Here is a 23,351-nt window from a genome sequence, read left to right on the forward strand (position 1 = left end):
AATAATTTAATAGGCTATGTTAAAATCGCACTTTAAATTAAAAAACAACCGTCTCTCATCTTTTATTACTCTTTTAAATCTTCATTCATGAAATCCTGTGGGTCAGAAATAACTTTATTTTTCCACCTCTAAGAAGAGAGTGCTGTCCATTAGGCTATGTGTAGCCTAATATCGCCTTGTTTATCTAAAAGCTGTGTGTTGACTGTGAATCATAGTAGACATTAAATAATATGCATTTATGGGGGAATTGCTACATTTTCATGTCATTCTATGTTTATTTTAAATCTCTAATTCAGCGCGTGCAGAACTCGCCGCACTGCTGCAGATGCACCACAACTGTAACCACATCCGTGTGCAGTTTAAAGCTCTGTTATCGTTCGCACGGAAACAATCCGCGCTGCAGATGGAGAATGTGTGAAAAGGACGTTAGTGGACAAGATTTCAAGTAAGTAAGGGGAGGATTGGGGAAGATTACACTCTTTTGATTGTTATGTTAAAACAAAGTTTTTTGAGAAAGGGTTATTGAAAACGAATAAAAGATTTTCATTTCCGTTTTAGGCTTTTGTTTTTTTTCAATGCAAACGAGACAGAGTAGACAGGTAGATGACACACACACACACACACACACACACACACACACACACACACACACACACACACACACACACACACACACACACACACACACACACACACAAGCATCATATTTTGGCTACAGACAAGCCAATAACCTTCATGAATTTGTTTACTGGATTAGTAAAAGAAGACTTAACATTGATTATTTCAGAAGCATAAAAAAAAAAAAAAAAAGTTTTATTTTTGTTTTGTTTTTTTACCAAACTGGGACTATGGCCATTACATTAAAGGTGCCCTAGATTCAAAAATTGAATTTACCTTGGCATAGTTGAATAACAAGAGTTCAGTACATGGAAATGACATACAGTGAGTCTCAAACTCCATTGTTTCCTCCTTCTTATATAAATCTCATTTGTTTAAAAGACCTCTGAAGAACAGGCGAATCTCAACATAACACAGACTGTTATGTAACAGTCGGGATCATTAATATGTACGCCCCCAATATTTGCATATGCCAGCCCATGTTCAAGGCATTAGACAAGGGCAGCCAGTATTAACGTCTGGATCTGTGCACAGCTGAATCATCAGACTAGGTAAGCAAGCAAGAACAACAGCGAAAAATGGCAGATGGAGCAATAATAACTGACATGATCCATGATAACATGATATTTTTAGTGATGTTTGTAAATTGTCTTTCTAAATGTTTTGTTAACATGTTGCTAATGTACTGTTAAATGTGGTTAAAGTTACCATCGTTTCTTACTGTATTCACGGAGACAAGAGCCGTCGCTATTTTCATTTTTTAAACACTTGCAGTCTGTATAATTCATAAACACAACTTCATTCTTTATAAGTCTCTCCAACAGTGTGTAATGATAGATTTATATGGAGATAGGATTGTAGCAATATTCCAAATAAATAGATTATGATCCACAAATAAATGTAAAGATATTCACAAAAAATAATTGTATCCACATATGAATAGAATGAGGTCCACAAATATTATGTTAGGAGTTTCACAAAAATTAATTCAATTCACAAATATATAAAATGAGATTTGCTAATAAAAAATATATTCAAAATGTTCTACACAATCCCAGACGAGAAATAAGGGTCTTATCTAGAGAAACGATCACTCATTTTCTAAAAAAAAAAACAAAACAAAAAAACATCTATATGTTTTAACAATAAATGCTCATCTTGAGCTCTTTTCTTCTTCTTCTCTATTTTGGATTCTGGCAGTGTAGACACTGCTAAGTGTATTACTGCCCTCCACAGGTCAAAGTTTGAACTAATTGTTATATACTTGCACTAGCATATTGTTTGACATTTTAGTTCAAAATTTGACCTGTGGAGGGCAGTAATACACTTATCAGTGTCGACACTGCTGGAATTCAAATAGAGAAGAAGAGAGCTTGTTCAAGATGAGCATTTATGGTTAAAACTTATTAAAAAACATTTTTTTTTTTTTAGAAAATTAGTGATGGTTTCTCTAGATAAGACCCTTATTTCTCATCTGGGATCGATGTAAACTTTAATTTTGACCTTCAACCGTTTGGAGGCCATTGAAGTCCACTATATGGAGAAAAATCCTGGAATGTTTTCCTCAAAAACCTTAATTTATTTTCGACTGAAGAAAGAAAGACATGGACATCTTGAATAACATGAGGATGAGTAAATTATCAGGAAATTTTGAAATTTGAAAGTGAACTAATCCTTTAAGAAAGCAATGAAAGAACACCGAAGCGGTTCATGACTTCAGTCTAATGTGAGTTATGCACTTTTGCAAAACCCCCCGATATAACCACAGAAATTTTCTGTAGCTACTGCAAAATGAATCTCTTATATGTATATTTTCTGCATTTTGTTGTTTATAATGTTAAAAGAGAATTTGCTTGATTTCAAATTCAGAATTCAGTCAGTGCAGCACGTGCACCCTCATCACACCGCATTTGTGCGTTGACCAATCACAACGACTCTGATTAGACATTCCATTTCTAAACTCAACGAAAATATGTGTGATTGGTTATAATGCTAAGCACTGCAAACTATACGCGTAAAAGAATATGACTGATGTAACATGAACAAATCTACTGTAAATGTAATGCCGCAATTTTCATATTTATAGGTAGCCTACGGTTCATATTACGGGTAGACTACTTTCTTTGACCCCGCAGTCTAAATTCGCACCCTGAGTATGACCATTATAATGCAGGATACTTTTACTCTATCAATTATTTTAGGATCATCTGAAACTGAAAGTGATGAAATAAACCATCGTTGTGAACTTGAAGGCAAGGCAAGGCAATTTTATTTGTATAGCACATTTCATACTCAATGGTAATTCAAAGTGCTTTACATAAAAAAGAATAATAAAAATAGAACATAAGGAATAGAAATAACAGTAAAAACAGAGAATTTTGCTATCTGGATGGAAGAGCTAGGAAGTCTCAGGGAGTTTGTTGTTGTTGTTGTTGTTGTCGTCCATTAGAGTTGGATTTAAACGGATCTATCCATCAGAGCGGATCAGAATGGATCTTCCTCACACAACAGGACTGCTACCTGTTAAGGCACTTCAAACTGATAAACATAGTTTCAATCTCCCTTTTTGCCAAGACACCTCAAACTGCACCACACAGCCTTAATCCCCCTTCCGGAGATATCTTACCTATGCAACGCAGTTCAAATTTCCCCTTTGGAAATTTCCCCCTTTGGAAAGTGTCCTGACTGTAATCCAGAGATATCTTAACCATGCACTACAGCTTAAATTTCCCCATGGTTTGTCCCCTTATCCAAATTTACCAAATTTTAACCTAATCACTTTCTTCCTAATTCTCCCAGCTCCTTTAACCAGACAGCAATATATAAAATGCATTAGAAGTCAGAATAATAAGATGATACATAAAAGATATAAAATACATTAAAATGAAATAAAAACAGGAAAAGGAATTTAAAAGAATAAAAAGATAATATGTATAAAATAAAGTGCAAACAGTTCGGACATAGCACAGTGCTCAATCAGCAAATGCATAGGTAAAAAGATGTGTTTTGAGTCTGGATTTGAATGTGGCTACTGTTGGAGCACACCTGATCTCTTCTGGAAGCTGGTTCCAGCTGCGGCTGGCATAACAGCTAAAAGCAGACTCTCCTTGCTTTGAGTGAACCCTTGGTATTTCTAAATGACTTGATCCTGATGATCTTAGTGATCTGTTTGGTTTATATTCTATGAGCATATCTGCAATGTATTGAGGTCCTAGACCATTGAGTGATTTATAAACAAGTAACAGTACTTTAAAATCAATTCTAAATGCAACTGGAAGCCAGTGTAAGGACCCGAGGACTGGTGTGATGTGTTCATGTTTTCGGGTTCTGCTCAGAATCCTGGCAGCAGCGTTCTGTACGAGCTGCAGCTGTCTTATGGTCTTTTTGGGAAGACCAGTGAGGAGCCCATTACAATAATCCACCCGGCTGGTGATGAAAGCATGAACAAGTTTCTCTAAGTCTTGACTGGAGACAAAGCATCTAATTCTTGCAATATTTTTGAGATGATAATATGCTTATTTAGTTATTGTCTTTACATGGCTACTGAAACTCAGGTCTGACTCCAAAATCACACCAAGATTCCTGACTTGATTTTTAGTTGTTTGACCTCTAGAGTGAAGGTACATGTTCACTTTGAGAACTTCATCTTTGTTTCCAAACGCAATGATTTCAGTTTTGTCTTTGTTTAACTGAAGGAAGTTTAGACACATCCAATTTTTAATTTCATCAATGCAATGGCACAGGGAGTCAATGGGGCTGTAGTCGTTGGGTGATAGGGCTAGGTAAATCTGGGTGTCATCTGCATAGCTGTGATATGCAAATTGGTTCTTTCTCATTATTTGGCTCAGTGGCAGCATATATAGGTTGAACAGGAGGGGTGCAAGAATTGAACCTTGAGGGACTCCGCATATCATGGATGTCCACTCAGACTTATGGTCACCGATACTCACATAATAACCTCTCCCTTCTAAGTATGACCTGAACTATTTAAGGACCATCCCAGAAAGCCCAACCCAGTTTTCCAGCCTGTCAAGAAGAATGTTGTGATCGACAGTGTCAAACGCAGCACTGAGGTCGAGTAGAACCAGCACTGTTAATTTACCTGAATCTGTGTTAAGGCGAATATCATTTATTATCTTTATGAGTGCTGTCTCTGTGCTGTGATGCGTTGAAAGTTGTCAAAGTATCCATTCAAGCTTAAGAACTTGTTCAGCTGATTGAAAACAACTTTTTCAATGATCTTGCCTATGAAAGGAAGATTTGAAATTGGCCTGTAGTTGCTCAATATGGTGTTATCTAGATTGCTCTTTTTCAGGAGGGGCTTGACAACTGCAGTTTTCAGGGATTTTGGAAAAGTCACAGCATTTGCTGTCTGAGAGCATTTCACTGGGAATCTGACTTGGGGGGTTTGTTAGTCTCTCTACAGTAGCAAAAAGAGTGCGGGTGTTGTTTAAGTTTTTGTTTATAATATTTGAGAAGAAGGTCTGTCTAGCTTTGCCTAATTCCACATTGAAAGCATGAAGAATATCTTTATAGATGTTATAATGGATGTCAAGTTTTGTCTTTCGCCACATGCGCTCAGCTTTTCTGCATTGTCTTTTCATATTTTGCACTGCTGTTGAGTTTCTCCATGGTGATTTTTGTCTGCCACTTTTCTTCCTGACTTTCACAGGAGCAATGTTATCAATGACATTCTGTACTTTTGAGTTAAAAGAATCAAGGAGAAAATCAACAGAGTCTGCAGATATGCTTGGTGTTAAAGATATAGCCTTCATAAACAGTGCACTAGTATTCTCATTTAAGCATCGCTTTTTGACTGAGATAGATATAGCTTCAACAGTTGGAGAGATCAATAAATCAAAGAAAATACAGAAATGATCAGATAGCGCTACATCCTTAATGTTAATGGATGAAATGTTTAGACCCTTACTAATAATTAAATCTAGAGTGTGTCCACGATTGTGTGTAGGTCCATGTACGTGTTGAGTCAGATCAAAAGTATTCAAAACAGTTATGATTTCTTTTGCCATATTGGATTCTGCATTTTCTATGTGGATATTAAAGTCCCCAGTAATAGCAAAACAGTCAGACTCAGAGGAAATTGCTGATAACAGTTCTGTAAAGTCCTCCACAAAGGCTGGAGAGTATTTTGGAGGCCTGTAGATAACTATAAGTAGAATGCGAGGAGCACCTTTTAACACAATACCCAAGTATTCGAAAGACAAGTAATCACCAAATGACACTTGCTTGCATTGATAGACATCATTAAATAGAGCAGCAACACCTCCATCTCTCCTAACAGCTCTGCAGACACTCATAAAAGTAAAGTTAGGAGGGGCTGTTTCATTCAGGATTGTTGCACTGCAGCTGTCTTCAAGCCATGTTTCATTTAGAAGAATAAAATCTAGGTTGTTTGTGGTTATTAAGTCATTGACTAGAAGTGATTTATTTTTAAGTGAGCGGATGTTTAAAAGTGCTAACTTAACAGTCTTACTTTCTGTCTCTACAGTAATCTTAGTTTGACGTGTAATAGGTAGCAGATTAAATGGGTTTGCCAAACGGTTTGAGAAGGCCTTAGGCTTTCTATAACATAATAAAACAGAAATAGAGAAAGCTACAGGCACACTGGGTTCCCACTTGTTTTGTAAACATTTGATAAAGTCACTGTTATCATAGCGGGGACCTGACACACATCACTGCGTGCTGTTATCGGTTGTTTTTGGTTCACCTAGAACAGACGGAGGAGGTTGAGGGACCTGGCGTTGTGGCAGGGGCCGAAGAGCTCTCGCAGGAGGAGGGCGAGCTGGGCCCACAGGCTTTGGTGGTTTCGGGGCTTGATGCTTTTTTGTTGATATCTGGGGTCTCGCAGCAAAAGAGTGGGAGAGTTTGTTTCCAGCATACACCAGTTCCTCCATTTTCTCTGAGAAGCACAAAAGAGGGGATGCTGGAGAAAGGTATAACATGTCCGGTGAGAGGGGCTGTTGCTCTGGTGTTACCGGAGGCTGTAATACGTTGTCCTTGCTTCCCTGGCTGTTTTCCCGAAAGTCGTCCTTGGGTGCTGAATCTTGGAGCAGTTCTAACACATCACTGTCTCTCTGTGGGCAGGACTCAGTCAGGATTGTGTGCGTGAGCAGTGGTTGTTGTGGCTGCGTGATGTTATCATTGACCCTGTGAGATGTGTAAACCGCTTGTCCATTCAGGTGCTGAAATGAAGTCCTGTGGTCAGTTGTACTCTGTCCAGGTGTGTTTGTGCCATTCAGGTTGAGTGGATTTGCACACACTGCTGAAGGATGATGGAGGCAGAAGTAGATATTGTCCTTTAGCACTCTTGAGCCCAGTTTGTTTGGGTGCAGGCCATCATGAGTGAACAGTTGTCTCTGACTCCAGAACAGATTGAAGTTGTCGATGAAATTCAGTCCTTTTAAGTTGCAGGTTTTTTGCAGCCATGTGTTAAGACCAAGCAACCGTGTAAATCTATTTGTTCCTCTTGCTGGGAGTGGTCCACTGATGAACGACTGAACTTTTAGTCTTTTAAGCATTTCAAAAAGTTAATTGAAATCCCTCTTAAGGAGTTCTGACTGCTCCTTCCGAATATCATTCTTCCCCACATGAATGATTAGTCGATTTGCAGTTTTATATTTCATCAGAATGCTCTTAAGTTCCCTGTTTACATCAGAAACTGTTGCTTGTGGAAGGCAGCATGTAGTTGTATCCCTGCTGCTAATGTTTCTGATAATAGAGTCACCCACTATCAGAGTCCTGGGCTCGGCTGCTCTCTGAGCTGAGTGCCGCTGACTGTTCAACCTTGAGCGGCAGTTAGCATCGGTGTTAGCTGCTGGCTGATTTGATCTGTGTCTGATCATGTTTGGGGATTCCTCACCCACATTCATTAACACTTCAAATCTGTTCTCCAGATGTATTGGCGGTGGTAGGGAGCTATTGTTTGGGGTAGAGGATGCAACTGCATTAATATGTGATACTCGTGACAATCTGATGCCTCGAGTGCCTTTGGGTCTCGCTCCCTGTGTGTGCCATCGATTAATATGTTGATCAATTTCGGCACTCAGTACGGTCTGTTTAGGGGCATTAGATTCATGGGACTCACCGACTGTGGGCTGAGGACGTCCATGACGAAGCTCTGTTGTGTGTTCCTTCTGGTTTGGTAGTCCCGCAAGTAACTTTGTTTCAAGAACTGCAATTCTTTGTAGAAGTCTGTGGCAGTTTGTGCAGCAGGTAGATTCTTCAACCAGAGGAGGCATATTATTTCTAATCCTTTTGGATGTAGGCAGCTGTGTTTTCCCTTCTCCGGAATGTAAGCTGATGGCTGCTGTCAGTGGGAGGCTGGTTGGATAAAAATTCCCCTTTTTTGTAGCAATTCTTCCAGTTAAAAAGATTGTTGGGGCCAAGATTTGTTGTTTGAGCACTGTGCCTATTTGCTGTAGTTAAAATTAGGAGATAAAATATAAAAGCAATAGAGCAAAGCGCGGAGCTGTAAGCAAGAGCGTCCGAACAGTAGCGAAGCAGGAAGTAGGAAGCAATAATAAAATGACAAACGATTAAACAATTAATAAAGACTGGGTAAATATGATTGTGAAATGATTTTAAACTGCAACAGAGAATATAACAAATTGGGTACATTTCTGTTCTCCAGTGAATTCATATTTAGAGTCATGAGTCAGTTAAACTCATTAAACAATCTGAAATTATTAAGACCATTCAGTTATTTTACATGACATTATATTTGTAACTCACTTTATTTTATTCATTGTTTTTGCTGTTGTGTCTAACTCATCATTCTTCAATATTTTTATGTTCTTCATCTCTGTAAAATCTTGTCATTTCCAGGTCCTGCTGAACGATTTATTGTTTTCTCAAACCAGTGCTGATCAGAGAAGCGAGGAAAGGACTCTCTCTCTAAGATGAGTCTCTCAGAGAAACACAGGTAACACTGTGTATTTTACACACGATCATTTTGTTAACTATAAAACTGTAAATTGTGTGAGTGTATCCATTTCTGTGGAGGATTAGATAAATACACGGATGTGTTTCAGACACAGTTGAACCTCCTTTACTAAAGTGTTTTTCTCTCTGTTGTTTGTGTCATTAGTGTAAGATCAGGATCACATGTGTCCAGCTCTGTGTCTCTAAAGAGTGATCGGTCAAAAGGTATAGGACCAGTCTTCAGTGGAGAAAAACCATCATCTAATAAAAGGTATTTATTTTGTGTCTTTACATTATAGTGTTGCATTATTTGTCCATAGTGATGTTTGTGATTGAACTTGACTGAAGAAAACAATAATATAATTCAGTTCAATTCACATTTATTTGTATAGCACGTTTCACGATACATATTGTTTCAAAGCAGCTTCACAGGGAGTGCATGTCAGCATTACAATTTAGAGTGATCCGTTATCAGAGTCGACTGTGTCCAAATTCTGTAATTTCAGAAATGTACATATATAATCACACAGTTAGCTAACAATGTAATAATGTAGGCTATTTAATCTACAGTCACTTTTAGCAAATTAATTTAAGGTAGAAACAATGAACTCATGTAGTATGAACTCAATGAAGTATTGAATACATGTTAACAATAATTAGGATATATAGAAATCTTTTGAAATGTGCATGTTGATCTAGAGTTTGCTTCATCTGAAGTCCTCGCAAGAGTTGGCGCCGTCTCTTCACAGGTGTTGGCCATCTGAAGTCTTCATAAGACACAATAAAACTCAATTCCTGGGAACCTTATGGAACTCATTCCAGTTACACAATTACACAGTATTTTTTCAATTACTTTGTGTCATTAGTGTAAGATCAGGATCACATGTTTCCAGCTCTGTGTCTCTGAAGAGAGACCGATCAAAACAAGAAGGACCAAACTTCAGTGGGGAAAAACCATCATCTAATAAAAGGTATTTTGTGTGTCTAATGTTTGGTCACACATTGACTGTGATAAAAAAATTTGTATCAGTGAATACCAATCATGAAACATTTTTAGATCAAATATTTATCATGTTTTCAAGTTATCAAGTTGTCATGGCTAATGTTTTTTATTATAGCTTTCTGTAATATTTTGCCTAGAAAATCAGTATTTTATTTTATTTATTTGATTACAGGCTTCGATATGAAACATTAGACTCAGACGTTCAGACTCACGGGAACCACAAGAACTTCAAAGACAATCTCATGAGGATCTTCCAGGTAGGAAAACACTCGATCACTTAATTTCCTTTCCTTTTTTTTCTTTATTTGTGGTATTATAATTATTTAATAGATAGTGTTGACCAAATGTAGATGTAAAATGTGGTTTAAATTGTGTTATTCTATCTTTTTTCTTATTTTTGTTTGTAGGATCTTGAGAGCAAAATAATCACATTTCTGAAGAAAGAGCTGGAAAATTTTAAGAAAATATTACAAAATGAGAACACACAAAACTTTGTGAAGGACTTTAATGAGAATAGATGCAGTAACAAAGCAGCAGCTCTTGATCTCACACTACATTACCTGAGAGAGATGAAACAAGATGAAGCTGCTGATGCTCTAGAAGGTCAGAGACTCATGACCATCTGTCAAATTGACACTTATTAATGTAGACTATCTATAAAACTATAAATTAAGACTAAAACTAGCTATTTTTTGTTCCTGTGTTTAGATGAGCTGTTTTTCATTCATCATCTAAAATGTGGTCTAAAGAAGAAGTATCAATGTGTGTTTGAAGGAATTGCGAAGCATGGTGAATCCACACTTCTGAATAACATCTACACAGATCTCTATATCACTCAGGGTGGCAGTGAACAGGTCAATACTGAACATGAGGTCAGACAGATTGAAGTTGCTTCCAGGCGTCATGAATCTCAAGAGATTCAGGTTAAATGCACAAATTTGTTTGAAGCTCCTGAACAAGATGAGGAGATCCGAACTGTACTGACAAAAGGAGTCGCTGGCATCGGAAAATCAGTCTCTGTGCAAAAGTTTGTTCTGGACTGGGCTGAAGGAAAAGAAAATCAAGATATCAGTTTCATATTTCCTCTTCCATTCAGAGAGATGAACTTAAAGGAGAAAGAAAAACTAAGTTTGATGGACCTTATAACTCATTTTTTCCCAGAGACAAAAGGACTGAACCTTACAAGAAGAAATCAGTTCAAAGTCCTGTTCATCCTTGATGGATTGGACGAATGTCGCCTTCCTCTGAAGTTTGATTGTAATGAGACGTGGAGTGATGTATCGTCACCAGCCTCTCTGGATGTTCTCCTAACGAACCTCATGAAGGGAAATCTGCTTCCTTCTGCTCTCATCTGGATCACCACCAGACCAGCAGCTGCCAGTAAGATTCCTCCTGACTGTATCGACCGGCTGACAGAGATACGAGGATTCAGTGACGCACAAAAGGAAGAGTACTTCAAAAAAAGATTCACAGATCAGAATCAGGCCAACACAATCATTGATCATGTTAAAAAATCAAAGAGTCTCTTTATCATGTGCCACATCCCAGTCTTCTGCTGGATTTCAGCCACTGTTCTCCAGAACATTCTGGAGGAGAAAAGAAATAATGATCTGAAAAACAATCAGGCTGATGAGATCTCTAAAACACTACAGGAATCAAATACTGAAGACACTCCCAAGACTCTGACACAAATGTACACACACTTTCTCCGCTTTCAGATCCAGCAGAGCCGGCGAAAATATGATGGAAAATACGCAGCAGATGTTTCCTGGGATAAAGACGCCATCCTTTCACTGGGGAAACTGGCATTTCATCAGCTGGAGAGTAACAATGTGATCTTCTATGACACAGACCTGGAAGCCTGTGGTATTGACGTCTATAAGGCATCAGTGTACTCAGGCATGTGTACCCAGATCTTTAAGAAGGAAACAGGGATCATTCTTGGTACCATGTACTGCTTTGTTCACTTGAGCATTCAAGAGTTTATTGCAGCCCTTTATGCACATCTGTTTCTAGACATCAACAAGAAAAGTGTGTTTGTTCATGAGTCTACAGAACAGGAAAACAAAAATGAATCCATGGTTGATTTTCTCAAGACTGCAGTGGACGAGGCGCTCAAGAGTGACAATGGACACCTGGACCTTTTCCTTCGCTTCCTCCTTGGTCTGTCACTCCAGTCCAATCGACGACTCTTACGGGGTCTGTTGACACAGCAAGATGCCAATGACCAGAGCAACAAGGAAATAGTTCAGTACATCAAGCAGAAATTAGAAGGTAATCTGTCTGCAGAGAGATCCATCAATCTGTTCTACTGTCTGAATGAACTGAACGACCAAACTCTGGTGAAGGAGATTCAGACCCACCTTAGCAAAGGAAGTCTCTCATCTGGTGACCTTTCACCTGCCCAGTGGTCTGCTTTGGTCTTTGTGTTGTTGACATCAGAGGAAGAGCTGGAGGAGTTTGAGCTTCAGAAATTCAAGAAATCAGACGAGTGTCTCATTAGATTATCGGCAGTCATCAAAAACTCCAGAAGAGCTCTGTAAGTCATTTAATATGTTTTGTCATGTTTAGCTCTCATCTGAAAAATGCATTTATCTACATTACTCTATAGTGATTCCCCATCATGAACATGATCTTATCCCTGTAAAGCCTGACATGAAATAATGAAAAATCGAATTATTTATTTTTTAATGTAGACAATTTATCAATTCTTTAGACAAAATATAAAATAACATTTAAAAATGTTTACATACTTGTTTTGTATCATGTGATACACCAGACTTTTATGACTCGTATAGAATTATATATTGGCTTATACTCCTATTTGAGGAAGGGAAAATAGATAAATTTTATTCAGATTCCTAAACTGTGTTTTTTTTTTTTTTTTTAGTTATTGTTATTTACACTGCCAAAAAGTAAGATAAAATTCTGAAAGGTTATAATATAAACAATGAGATTTTTATATAACAGGTTAAATAAAGTACATATATGTTATCAGTTGGTACTCTGTATGTCCAATACTTTGATATTTTAAATGCTTAGTTTTATGAGTAGTTCTGTAGTTTTAATTGTGTTTGTACTGCAATACGTAGATGATTGAGATATTTACAAATAAACATTTATCAAAAGTCTGTTGTATCATATTTGATGTATACATTTTAAGATGGTTTTTCTACTAATTAGTTTCAATTTAAAATTCAAGTTCATATTCATTTTTTCATATAATTTTTAAATGATTTCTAATTTTGTAAATATTAAGTAAAAGAAATATAAATCTCATTTCAGCAATTGTAATGGATGCAATTATGCTATCTTTAAATTAATGATAACCCTGATAACCCCACCCTGCTCTCTAAGATATTGGCATCGGCCATTGGTTGACCACTATGAATAATCAAGAAAACCTGAATTGCTTTAATCCAGTAAATGCTAATCGTCTCGGTTACATATGTAACCCTTGTTCCCTGAAGGAGGGAACGGAGACGTACGTCAGTAGTGACCGACGAATTGGGATATCGCTTAGAGAGCCCTATCAGCTTCGTGTAAACTAAAACAAGCCAATGGAATTGGCGTGCGATATTTGCATAATGTGCACCGCCCCCGACAGGTGTATATAAATAGGAAGCAGATGCAATCGCACTCTGTTTTTCGCTGAGGAGACAACTGGTGTCCGCGCTACAGCGAGGGTACAGAAACTGTGGCGACGGGACGTACGTCTCCGTTCCCTCCTTCAGGGAACGAGGGTTACATATGTAACCGAGACGTTCCCTTTCAGTCGGTCGAGTTCAACGTACGTCAGTAGTGACCGACGAATTGGGATCCCAACTAAAGTGCCACAGTTACGAAACCCCTTCCAGTGCCCAGCGCAAGCTCAGCCGCCCATAGCACCGGCTGGCGGTGAAGGGGGCGAGCTTACACCGAGAGAGTCTACTGCTGTCTAACCAATACCCACTAAGTAAACTAGACACACTGGGGAAGCGAACCCGTAAGGGACGCTGCGGAGACCACTACCTACCCAATGGGGGAGGAGTTTACGTGGGAAATACACACATGGACTGGCCCGGGGGGCAGTACGCATATGGAGTCCCTGGGATGACTCCACCTGGTAGGGGGAGACTCATCTGACAGGTGACAGCAGAGCTGGCTCTGCTAAGGGAAAGACACGGACTCGGCCCGTAGGGAGTTTTAAACCGTGGAAAATACACATATGGGACCGCTCACGTAGAGGGGTCACGACATATGGGCCCCAGCCAACAGACAGCGTCAGCGACGGATGTAGGCCTGGCATCAGACACTCCGCAATGTCCGAGCCGAAGGGGGAGGCGGAGGAACTCGACAGGGTTCGCCAAGCGGGGAACACGACTGGAGTGAAAGTATGCACGTATCCGACCAGTGGCGGGAATGGCATTGCAAGCCGACACGTAGAGTGGGTACAACACGTCTACCGACTAGTGGATGCGAGTACACGTGAGGATACCAGCTCTACACGTAGGCTATAAAACCTAGCGAACGTGTTTGGTGTCGCCCAGCCCGCAGCTCTACAGATATCTGTCAGCGAGGCGCCATGAGCCAGCGCCCAGGAAGAGGCCACCCCTCTGGTGGAGTGGGCTCTCAACCCGAGCGGGCAAGGCACGCCCTGGGATTCGTACGCCAAGGCGATGGCATCCACTATCCAGTGGGCCATCCTCTGCTTGGAGACAGCCTTTCCCTTCTGCTGGCCTCTGTAACAGATGAAGAGCTGATCTGAGGTCCTGAAGCTTCGCCATCTATCCACGTAAACGCGCAGAGCGCGGACGGGACAGAGCAAAGCTAGGGCTGGGTCTGCCTCCTCCGAGGGCAGCACTTGCAGGTTCACTACCTGATCTCTGAAGGGAGTGGTAGGAACCTTGGGCACGTATCCAGGCCGGGGTCTCAGGATAACGTGAGAATCACCGGGCCCGAGTTCTAGGCACGTTTCGTTGACCGAAAATGCATGCAGATCCCCTACCCTCTTCAGGGAAGCCAATGCAACCAGAAGAACCGTCTTAAGAGACATTAGTTTCAGGTCGACTGATTGCAAAGGTTCAAAGGGATGACCCCGGAGAGCTGTGAGAACCAGGGTCAGATCCCAAGAGGGTACGGAGGAAGGGCGAGGAGGATTCAGTCTCCTGGCCCCCCTCAAGAATCTGACGATCAGATCGTGTTTCCCCAGGGACTTACCCTCAACTGCGTGGTGATGTGCGGCAATAGTGGCAACATACACCTTGAGGGTGGAGGGAGACAGCCTTCACTCCAACCCATCTTGCAGAAAGGAAAGCACGGATCCGACCGAACATGATCGGGGGTCCTCTCGGCGAGAGGCGCACCATTCGACGAACAGGTTCCACTTCAATGCATAGAGACTCCTAGTGGAAGGAGCTCTAGCGGAAGTGATGGTGTCTACGACCGCTTGCGGGAGATCACTCAGAACCTCCGCATCCCGTCCAGGGACCACAAGTGGAGGTTCCATAGATCGGGACGCGGGTGCCACAGGGTGCCCCGTCTCTGAGTCAGGGGGTCCTTCCTCAGCGGAATCGGCCAGGGAGGGGCTGTCGCGAGGAGAATGAGGTCTGAGAACCAGGTCCGAGTGGGCCAGTACGGAGCCATTAACAGAACCTGCTCCCCGTCCTCCCTGACCTTGCACAGGAGTTGTGCGAGAAGGCTCACTGGGGAAAACGCATATTTGCGCAGACCCGGGGGCCAGCTGTGTGCGAGGGCATCCGTGCCGAGCGTGCCGCCGGTCAGGGAATAAAACCACTGGCAGTGGGCAGTTTCCGGGGAGGCAAACAGGTCTACCTGGGCCTCGCCGAAATGCTGCCAAATCAGCTGGACCGCCTGGGGGTGGAGCCGCCACTCGCCCGCAAGTGGAGGCTGCCGTGACAGCTCGTCGGCTGCACGGTTGAGCACACCTGAGACACGAGTGGCCCGAAGGGACCTCAGATCCTTCTGACTCCACAACAAGAGATGGCGGGCGAGTTGCGACATGCGACGGAAGCGTAGACCACCTTGGCGGTTGATGTACGCAACGGCCGCAGTGCTGTGTGAGCGGACTAGAACGTGCTTGCCTGACAACAGTTTCTTGAAGCGGGCCAGCGTAAGACGAACCGCTAGCAACTCGAGGCAATTGATATGCCAATGCAGCTGAGGCCCCGTCCAAAGACCTGTCACTGCATGCCCATTGTACGTGGCCCCCTATCCCGTGGCAGAGGCATCTGTGGAGACCACAGCGTGCCTGGACACTCGTTCGAGGGGTACTCCGGCCCGCAGGAACGAAGGGTCCGACCACCGGACAAGGGTGCGACGGCAGCTCGGTGTCACGGGGACACGGAGCGTGCCGCACTGCCACGCCCATCTCGGGACCCGGCCGCGGAGCCAGTGTTGAAGCGGTCTCATATGAAGCAATCCGAGCGGCGTTACCGCGGCTGCAGATGCCATATGCCCCAGGAGCCTCTGAAAATCTTTCAGTGGAGCCGCTGTCTTGCACTTGAGCGAGCTCAGGCAGTTCAACACTGACTGGACGCGCGCCTCGGTGAGACGCGCAGTCTGTGCGACCGAGTCTAGCTCGAGACCGAGACAAGAGATCCTCTGCCCGGGGGCGAGTTTGCTCTTGTCCCAGTTGACCTGAAGACCCAACCGGCTGGGAGCTAAAACCATGTCGGGTAGGACTTTGTACTGACATGCCCGACCCTCGAACGCAGACCGGAGGAAGGGTCTGTGTCGAGGCAGAATCGAGACATGAAAGTACGCGTCCTTCAGGTCTATTGCTGCAAACCAATCCTGGGGACGGTCCAGGATTGGCCGTAGCCCACCGCCCTTTTTTGGTACAATGAAGTAGGGGCTGTAGAACCCCGACTTCATATCGGCTGGAGGGACCGGCTCGATTGTATCCTTCGCCAGGAGGACAGCAATCTCCGCCCGGAGAACAGGTGCACTGTCCAACGACACCTGAGTGAAGTGGACAGCCCTGAAGACCGGGGGACGCCGGGCGAACTGAATCGCATAGCTGAGTCTGATAGTACGAATGAGCCAACTGGACAGGCTGGGGAGCGCTATCCACGCTTCCAGACATTGAGCCAGCGGGACCAAAGGCACCACAGACGCACCGGGGGTGGGTCAGCAAGGCAGAGAGGGACCCGACTCGGACGGATTGGGAGCGGCCTGGAGTGGGGTCAGACTCTGCGAGGCCGCAGTGTGCATGGGAGACGGCGCACAGGACGCGGTCTGCGCCATCACACTGCCGCCTGCTGGCGAATGGGGAGGGAGCTGCCAGAGGCGAGGCGGGGCCTGGCACACTGGCAGACACACGTAGTTGTGACCTGGAGTTTGAGGAAACTGCTCTTTTCTTTCAGCTGAGGCTGAGCCACGGGCGGCTGGGTGGAGGCAGCAGCGGACCGCCGTGGCATGACATGTCTGATAGCCTCAGCCTGCTTCTGTGCAGCGGAGAACTGTTGGGCACAGCTCTCCACCGCGTCGCCGAAAAGGCCGACCGGAGACACGGGGGAATCCAGGAACCGATGTTTGTCGGTCTCCCTCATGTCTGCCAAGGTCAGCCAGAGGTGGCGTTGCTGGACTACCAGAGTAGACATTGCCTGGCCAACAGAACGCGCTGTCACCTTCGTTGCCCGGAGGGCAAGGTCAGTGGCAGCGCGCAGCTCCCCAAGCAGCTGTTGGTCAGGACCTTCCTAGGGCATCTGCGACAGCGCTTTTGCCTGATAGACCTGCAAAAGGGCCATCGCGGGCAGGGCAGAGGCAGCCTGCCCACAGGCACTGTAAGCTTTCTCAGTCAGACCGGCTGAGAATTCACAGGCCTGGGACGGGAGACGCGGCTCACCGCGCCAGCCAGCGGCCGTTGGACACAACTGCATCGCAACAGACCGCTCGACTGGCGGGATCCTTGCGTATCCCCTGGCTTCCCCGCCGTCCAGGGAGGTGAAGGCGGACGAGGGACCAGGCCCTGTACGAGCCCCATACGGAGCTTGTCAAGACCTGGTCACCTCATCGTGTACTTCCGGGAAGAAAGGCATTGGGGCGGGACGCTGGATTTGACCAGCGCGACCCCCCCCCAAGTACCAATCGTCCAACCGAGATGGGCCGGGACAGGGTGGAGGGTTCCACTCAAGCCCGACGCACAAGGCAGCCCTGGAGAGCACAGCCGTGAGCTCGGGATCCGACTCGGGCAACGCTACCGTCCCGGGCGGCAGCGCGTCCGAATCTTCCTCCCCCGAGGACTCAGGCTCACCTTCCGATGCAGCGATCGACATCCGATCCGCCGCCGGCCCACCAAAGGTAACGGCTGGACAGTCCGTAGAGGGCCCAGCGGAGACCAACGGTGGCATGATGGGTTGCGGTGCTGATGAGGCGGCAGGGGCCCGAGGAGCGTTTCCGCTCGGTGGGGAAGCCCTGACCGTAATCCTCAGGTCACCCTTCCTATACAGCGCCGTACCGTCATTCCGGTTCCCGGGGCCGGAAAAAACGGTCGTACGCGGCATAGAAGAGAGGACCCCCGCTTCCTGAGACTTCAGGAAGGAGAGTCTCGACCTCAGCACCGCGATAGTCATGTTCCCGCAATGGGAACATGAACAATCCACAAAAGCTGCTTCAGCGTGCAGAATGCCCAAACACGAGATGCAACGATTGTGCCCATCAGCAGGGACCAGGGAACAACCGCACCCATTAACGCACAGATGAAATGACATACTGTCAGGGTTCGTCTGTAAAGCTCTTTTAGAAGGGGAAAACAGTAAACTCGCTCGTGCCGAAGCACACAGGGAGTGATGCGATGTGCCAGGTACACCACTCCCTGGACACACAGAGGAACCGGCCCAAATCGCAACACACACACTTTCACTCTAGGCGTGTGCTGTGAAAACAGCAGTTGAGAGCTATAGCTCGGATCCTCGGGAGCTCGCGACCTCGCTGTAGCACCGTTACACCGGCACACACGGCTTGCTGTGAATCCTCTTCGAGGCAGTTTAGTTCACACAAACAGTCTTCTTAAACAGGACACCACTGAATGGCTCCGAAGCGAAAGACAGAGTGCGATTGCATCTGCTTCCTATTTATATACACTTGTCGGGGGCGGTGCGCATTATGCAAATATCGCACACCAATTCCATTGGCTTGTTTTAGTTTACACGAAGCTGATAGGGCTCTCTAAGCGATATCCCAATTCGTCGGTCACTACTGACGTACGTCGAACGTGACCAACTGAAAGGGAACTTGAAATATTAGTAACTAATACAATTTCTTAGGTTCTTCATTTTAAGTAACTTATCTTTACTTAAAACTTTAAAGATTTCATAGCAAAAAGACGTGTACATGTGAATGGAGGCATTTTTAGAATTATAGTGAAATGCCTTTAACTTGCTATAAAAGTGTGAACTGGTTCATCTAATAGTTTCAGTGCAGTCAATAATATTTTTTCTATTAAGTATCCCCAACTAAGCAAGCCAAAGGCAAAAGTAGCAAGAACCCAAAATCCATCAGTTGACAGAATGGAGAAAAAAAAAAACCTTAGGAGAAACCAGGCTCAGCTATAATGTTATAAAAAGCTAAAAATCTTAACACAATGAATTAATTGTGGCTATATAAAATACTAATTTACAGGAAATACTAGTTTTTGAAGAGTAATGTTAATTTAGCTCACCCTCTTTACTGTATTTATGCTGTTTATGTAATATATATAGAGAGATAGAGATAAATGTATTGAATGTGTTCCATTTAATTTTGGGATGTGATTTATTTCTTTTGTAGGTTAAATGATTGTAATTTAACAGACAAAAGCTGTTCAGTTCTGGCTGCAGTTCTTGGATCAGATACCAGTCTGAAAGAGCTGAACATGAACAATAATAATCTGCAGGATTCAGGATTGAAGCTGCTCTGCACTGGACTGAAGAATTTAAAGTGTAAATTGGAGATAGTGAGGTAAGTTGAACCACAGGAGTCACATGACAAGAGTGAGATGCAGTGACTGACAGGACGATGCCAGAGGCAAAAGTACAAGAGAAAATTTGCTAATAAAAGTTGCAGTTCTTTTTTTAGTAAAAGTGATTTTGTCTTTGTGTGAACTGGTTCATCTAATAGTTTCAGTGCAGTCAATAATATTTTTGTATATTAAGTGTCCCCAACTAAGCAAGCCAAAGGCAAAAGTAGCAAGAACCCAAACTCCATCAGGTGACAGAATGGAGAAAAAAACCTTAGGAGAAACCAGGCTCAGCTATAATGTTATAAAAAGCTAAAAATCTTAACACAATGAATTAATTGTGGCTATATAAAATACTAATTTACAGGAAATACTAGTTTTTGAAGAGTAATGTTAGTTTAATTCACCCTCTTTACTGTATTTATGCTGTTTATGTAATATATATATATATATATATATATATATATATATATATATATATATATATATATAAACATAATCCATCTAATTTTGGGATGTGATTTATTTATTTTGTAGGTTAAATGATTGTAACTTAACAGACAAAAGCTGTTCAGCTCTGGCTGCAGTTCTTGGATCAGATACCAGTCTGAAAGAGCTGAACATGAACAATAATAATCTGCAGGATTCAGGATTGAAGCTGCTCTGCACTGGACTGAAGAATTTAAAGTGTAAATTGGAGATACTGAGGTAAGTTGAACCACAGGAGTCACATGACAAGAGTGAGATGTGATGACTGACAGGACGATGCCAGAGGCAAAAGTACAAGAGAAAATTTGCAAATAAAAGTTGCAGTTCTTTTTTTAGTACAAGTGATTTTGTCTTTGTTTTAATGTTGTTGAGTTTTTCATTACAATATAAAAATGAACCACAAACTAAACATTCATTTTAAAATCTAAATATATTTATTTTATGTGTTACAATGTGGGTTTACCATATCATCAGTCTTTGTTTAGTTTTATTAATATAAGCCAATTTTCAATATAAGCAAATTTATCATTGTACTATTTTATTGTTGATGTTTTCATTAATAACAATGAAGCACAAACTAAGCATTCATTTTAAATAAAGTTAAATTAAATTAAATTAAATGATTAATTAAAAATAAAAATACCTTTCTTTTATTTGTATTCAAAGACGGTATACCATGTCATCAGTCCTATTTGTTTTGTTAATAAAGGTTTGATGTTGTTTGATTCTTATTTTTCTACCATTTTCAGGTTGATTGTTATGATTCATTCAGATCAAAGACTTTCACAGCTGTACAGTTTTAGATAATTAAATTCTTGAAAGTGATGTTGATGTCTAACATATTAAAGTTCTTTGTGTCTTTTGTTTGCCTCCATATTCAGTTGTCAGTTTTTGCAATTAACTTTCGATGTATTTGTGCAAAGAAAAAAATAAAATTCACTTTGAAAATTTCTATTGTTCAGGTTAAACTGATTAATCATCTGAATGTTTTCATTCCTGTTCTAGACTCTCTAACTGCAGTGTAACAGAAGAAGGTTATAAAGCTCTGGCTTCAGCTCTGAGATCAAACCCTTCACACCTGATAGAGCTGGATCTCACAGGAAATGATCCTGGACAATCAGGAGTGAAGGAGCTCAGTGATTTACTACAGGATCCAAACTGTCAACTGAAGACACTGAGGTGAGATGGGATGAAATAATTATCAAAATTAGCCCTTCTTTTGCCCTTCTGCTCTGTGGGACGTTTCTGTTCTTATGAGTTTGCTTTAGGACTGAGTGTCGCTCTAGTTTCTTTTAAATAACTCTATTGGACTTTGTTAAGTAAATATTTTGTTAAATAATACTCAAGTAATTATATATTTATTTGTATATTTAAATGTTCAAAGAAAACTGTTGCATCTAAATAGCTAACTAGAACTTGTCTTCAGAACAATAATCAAGTTTTTTTTATCTTATCATTCATGTTTGTAATGCAACAAACATTTAGTTGAGAACTGAATTTACTCTTCTGCAGGTTTTTGAGTGCTGCTGCAGATAAAGCCTGTCAGTATGTAAAGAGAGTTGTGGGTAAAAACCTGTTACTCCAGAGAGAGCTGAATCTGAGTGAACATGAACTAAGAGACACACGAGTGAATCAGATCGCTGCTCTACTGCAGGATAAACACTGTCGACTCAACACACTGACGTGAGTATTGTGCATTTATCTAAAATATTACAGTACTTTTAATTGTAATATGTCTGTAATATTTCCTCACGTATTTCAGTCAGAGCAGTTTTTTCTCAGTGTCACAAAGAGCCACAACGATGTAAAGTAATATAATTAAACAGGAAATTAAAAACACACAATTTAAATGTGACATCAAGCTTTAAATATTTAATTAATAGTTTAATTATTTCAGTTACTGTAGAGAGAGAACAATGATTTTCCAGAGTTTATAAAACTCTTCAAATAAGTGATAGATTGAAAAACACTATACAGCTGCACTATAAACACAGAAATGTCTTTAACTTTCACAGGTTAATTCTGTAAATTAAATATAAGTGTGTATATGTTGATGGCTCTTTTTGAACATGACTGCAGAATAATTTTTACTGATTGCTGGTGTTTTTGTTGTTGCTGTTGTTGTTGTTTTTGTGACATCAGAACTGTTCATAAGTGCTTTCAATTTCATGTTTGTATTTCACAAAATGTAAAATTTCTCATTTTGGTGCAGCATTTACTGTAACTTTTGAACAAGTGCATTTTAAAATCTTTGATCAGAATCTGTCTGTAATAAGATCCAACGAAGGCAAGTTGACTGAACACAAGAGCAGCTTTATTCTAGTGATGTTACTGATACTGAGGCTTTGAAGCTTGTCGAGAAAGTCAGGTTCTTCCCGCCGGAGCTCTGTATCGAGGCTTGTATTGTTTTAGTGAAATGATGTCACAGGTGACGTTCGAAGCCTCGTTTGAGTGAAGTGCTTTGAGAAAGGGTTGTGTTTTTCCCGCTCGTGTTACACAAGCACTTCCACTTCTCTCTGTCCAGTCCACCTTAATCACTTTCACTTTTTCCTCCAGTTTAAAGAACTTTGTTTTTTCTCGTATGTTCAACAAAAGCATTGCCCAGTTACAAAGTTATGAAACAACACTGAACATAAATACTTCACAGAACTATTCATTTATTTATTTGTGTATGTTAATGTATCATGAAACATGTAACACACATTTTGGCACTATCACACTCAAAAAAAAAAAAAAAAAAGTTTGTCCTGCACCATATTTCCATTGACCAGCATGTGTCTCTGTGTGCATTAGAAGCCTCGATAAATGATCCACTTTTCAACACAATCTGCCTGGAAAGCTTCATATCTTCATGAAGCTTTATCTCTCCACCACTACTTTATTCAAATAAACATGAACAAAATTAAAAGAACAAAGACACAATTGAATAAGGAACATGAACATAAACCTCACCAACAGCAGTTGAACAAATCCAAACAAAAGACAAGAGGCTTGTTTGAGATGAGCAAATTCTGCGCAGAACCGATCACCGGTGATCACCCCAAGATGCGTGCCGGTTAGAAATGTGTCCTAGGGTGGGCCGCCTTGCTCTGATGTCATGCTGACGTGTCAAAAAGTATTGCGAGGGCGAGGCGGCCTCATCGGATTCTGCAGTCAAGTGCAGTTGCTCTCCACCGACTGCGCAGACCAAAAGCACGATGGGAAACGACTTGCTGACAACACAGCTTAAAGCTTATTGGTTTAAACAACTGTGATGTATTGATCTCTTTTAAAATGTTTAATTTTAAAACTCTAATACCATGTTTTTATGTGTAAAAATAATGTGCAAATATTCCCAAACTCTCTCAAACTGCGATCTCT

The 23,351-nt window shown here is 41.9% G+C and overlaps 1 protein-coding gene across 3 annotated transcripts in view; it reads left to right on the forward strand.

Moving 5' to 3' along the window:
• Positions 1 to 342: 342 nt before the first annotated feature.
• The window catches only part of LOC137003672 (NLR family CARD domain-containing protein 3-like), a 38,635-nt gene continuing 15,626 nt past the window's right edge, over positions 343 to 23,351 (forward strand). For all 3 annotated transcript variants that reach the window (XM_067363904.1, XM_067363906.1, XM_067363905.1), the window contains exons 1-11: positions 343 to 445; positions 8,464 to 8,560; positions 8,726 to 8,830; positions 9,426 to 9,530; positions 9,735 to 9,819; positions 9,970 to 10,165; positions 10,271 to 12,101; positions 19,334 to 19,504; positions 20,040 to 20,210; positions 20,997 to 21,170; positions 21,504 to 21,674. In XM_067363904.1, the coding sequence (XP_067220005.1) occupies positions 8,538 to 8,560; positions 8,726 to 8,830; positions 9,426 to 9,530; positions 9,735 to 9,819; positions 9,970 to 10,165; positions 10,271 to 12,101; positions 19,334 to 19,504; positions 20,040 to 20,210; positions 20,997 to 21,170; positions 21,504 to 21,674 (3,032 nt within the window). In that variant the 5' untranslated portion in view covers positions 343 to 445; positions 8,464 to 8,537. The remainder of the gene's footprint in view (positions 446 to 8,463; positions 8,561 to 8,725; positions 8,831 to 9,425; positions 9,531 to 9,734; positions 9,820 to 9,969; positions 10,166 to 10,270; positions 12,102 to 19,333; positions 19,505 to 20,039; positions 20,211 to 20,996; positions 21,171 to 21,503; positions 21,675 to 23,351) is intronic.

This window comes from Chanodichthys erythropterus, chromosome 16 (genome assembly GCF_024489055.1).
Source record: "Chanodichthys erythropterus isolate Z2021 chromosome 16, ASM2448905v1, whole genome shotgun sequence".
Taxonomy (NCBI): Eukaryota; Metazoa; Chordata; class Actinopteri; order Cypriniformes; family Xenocyprididae; genus Chanodichthys; species Chanodichthys erythropterus.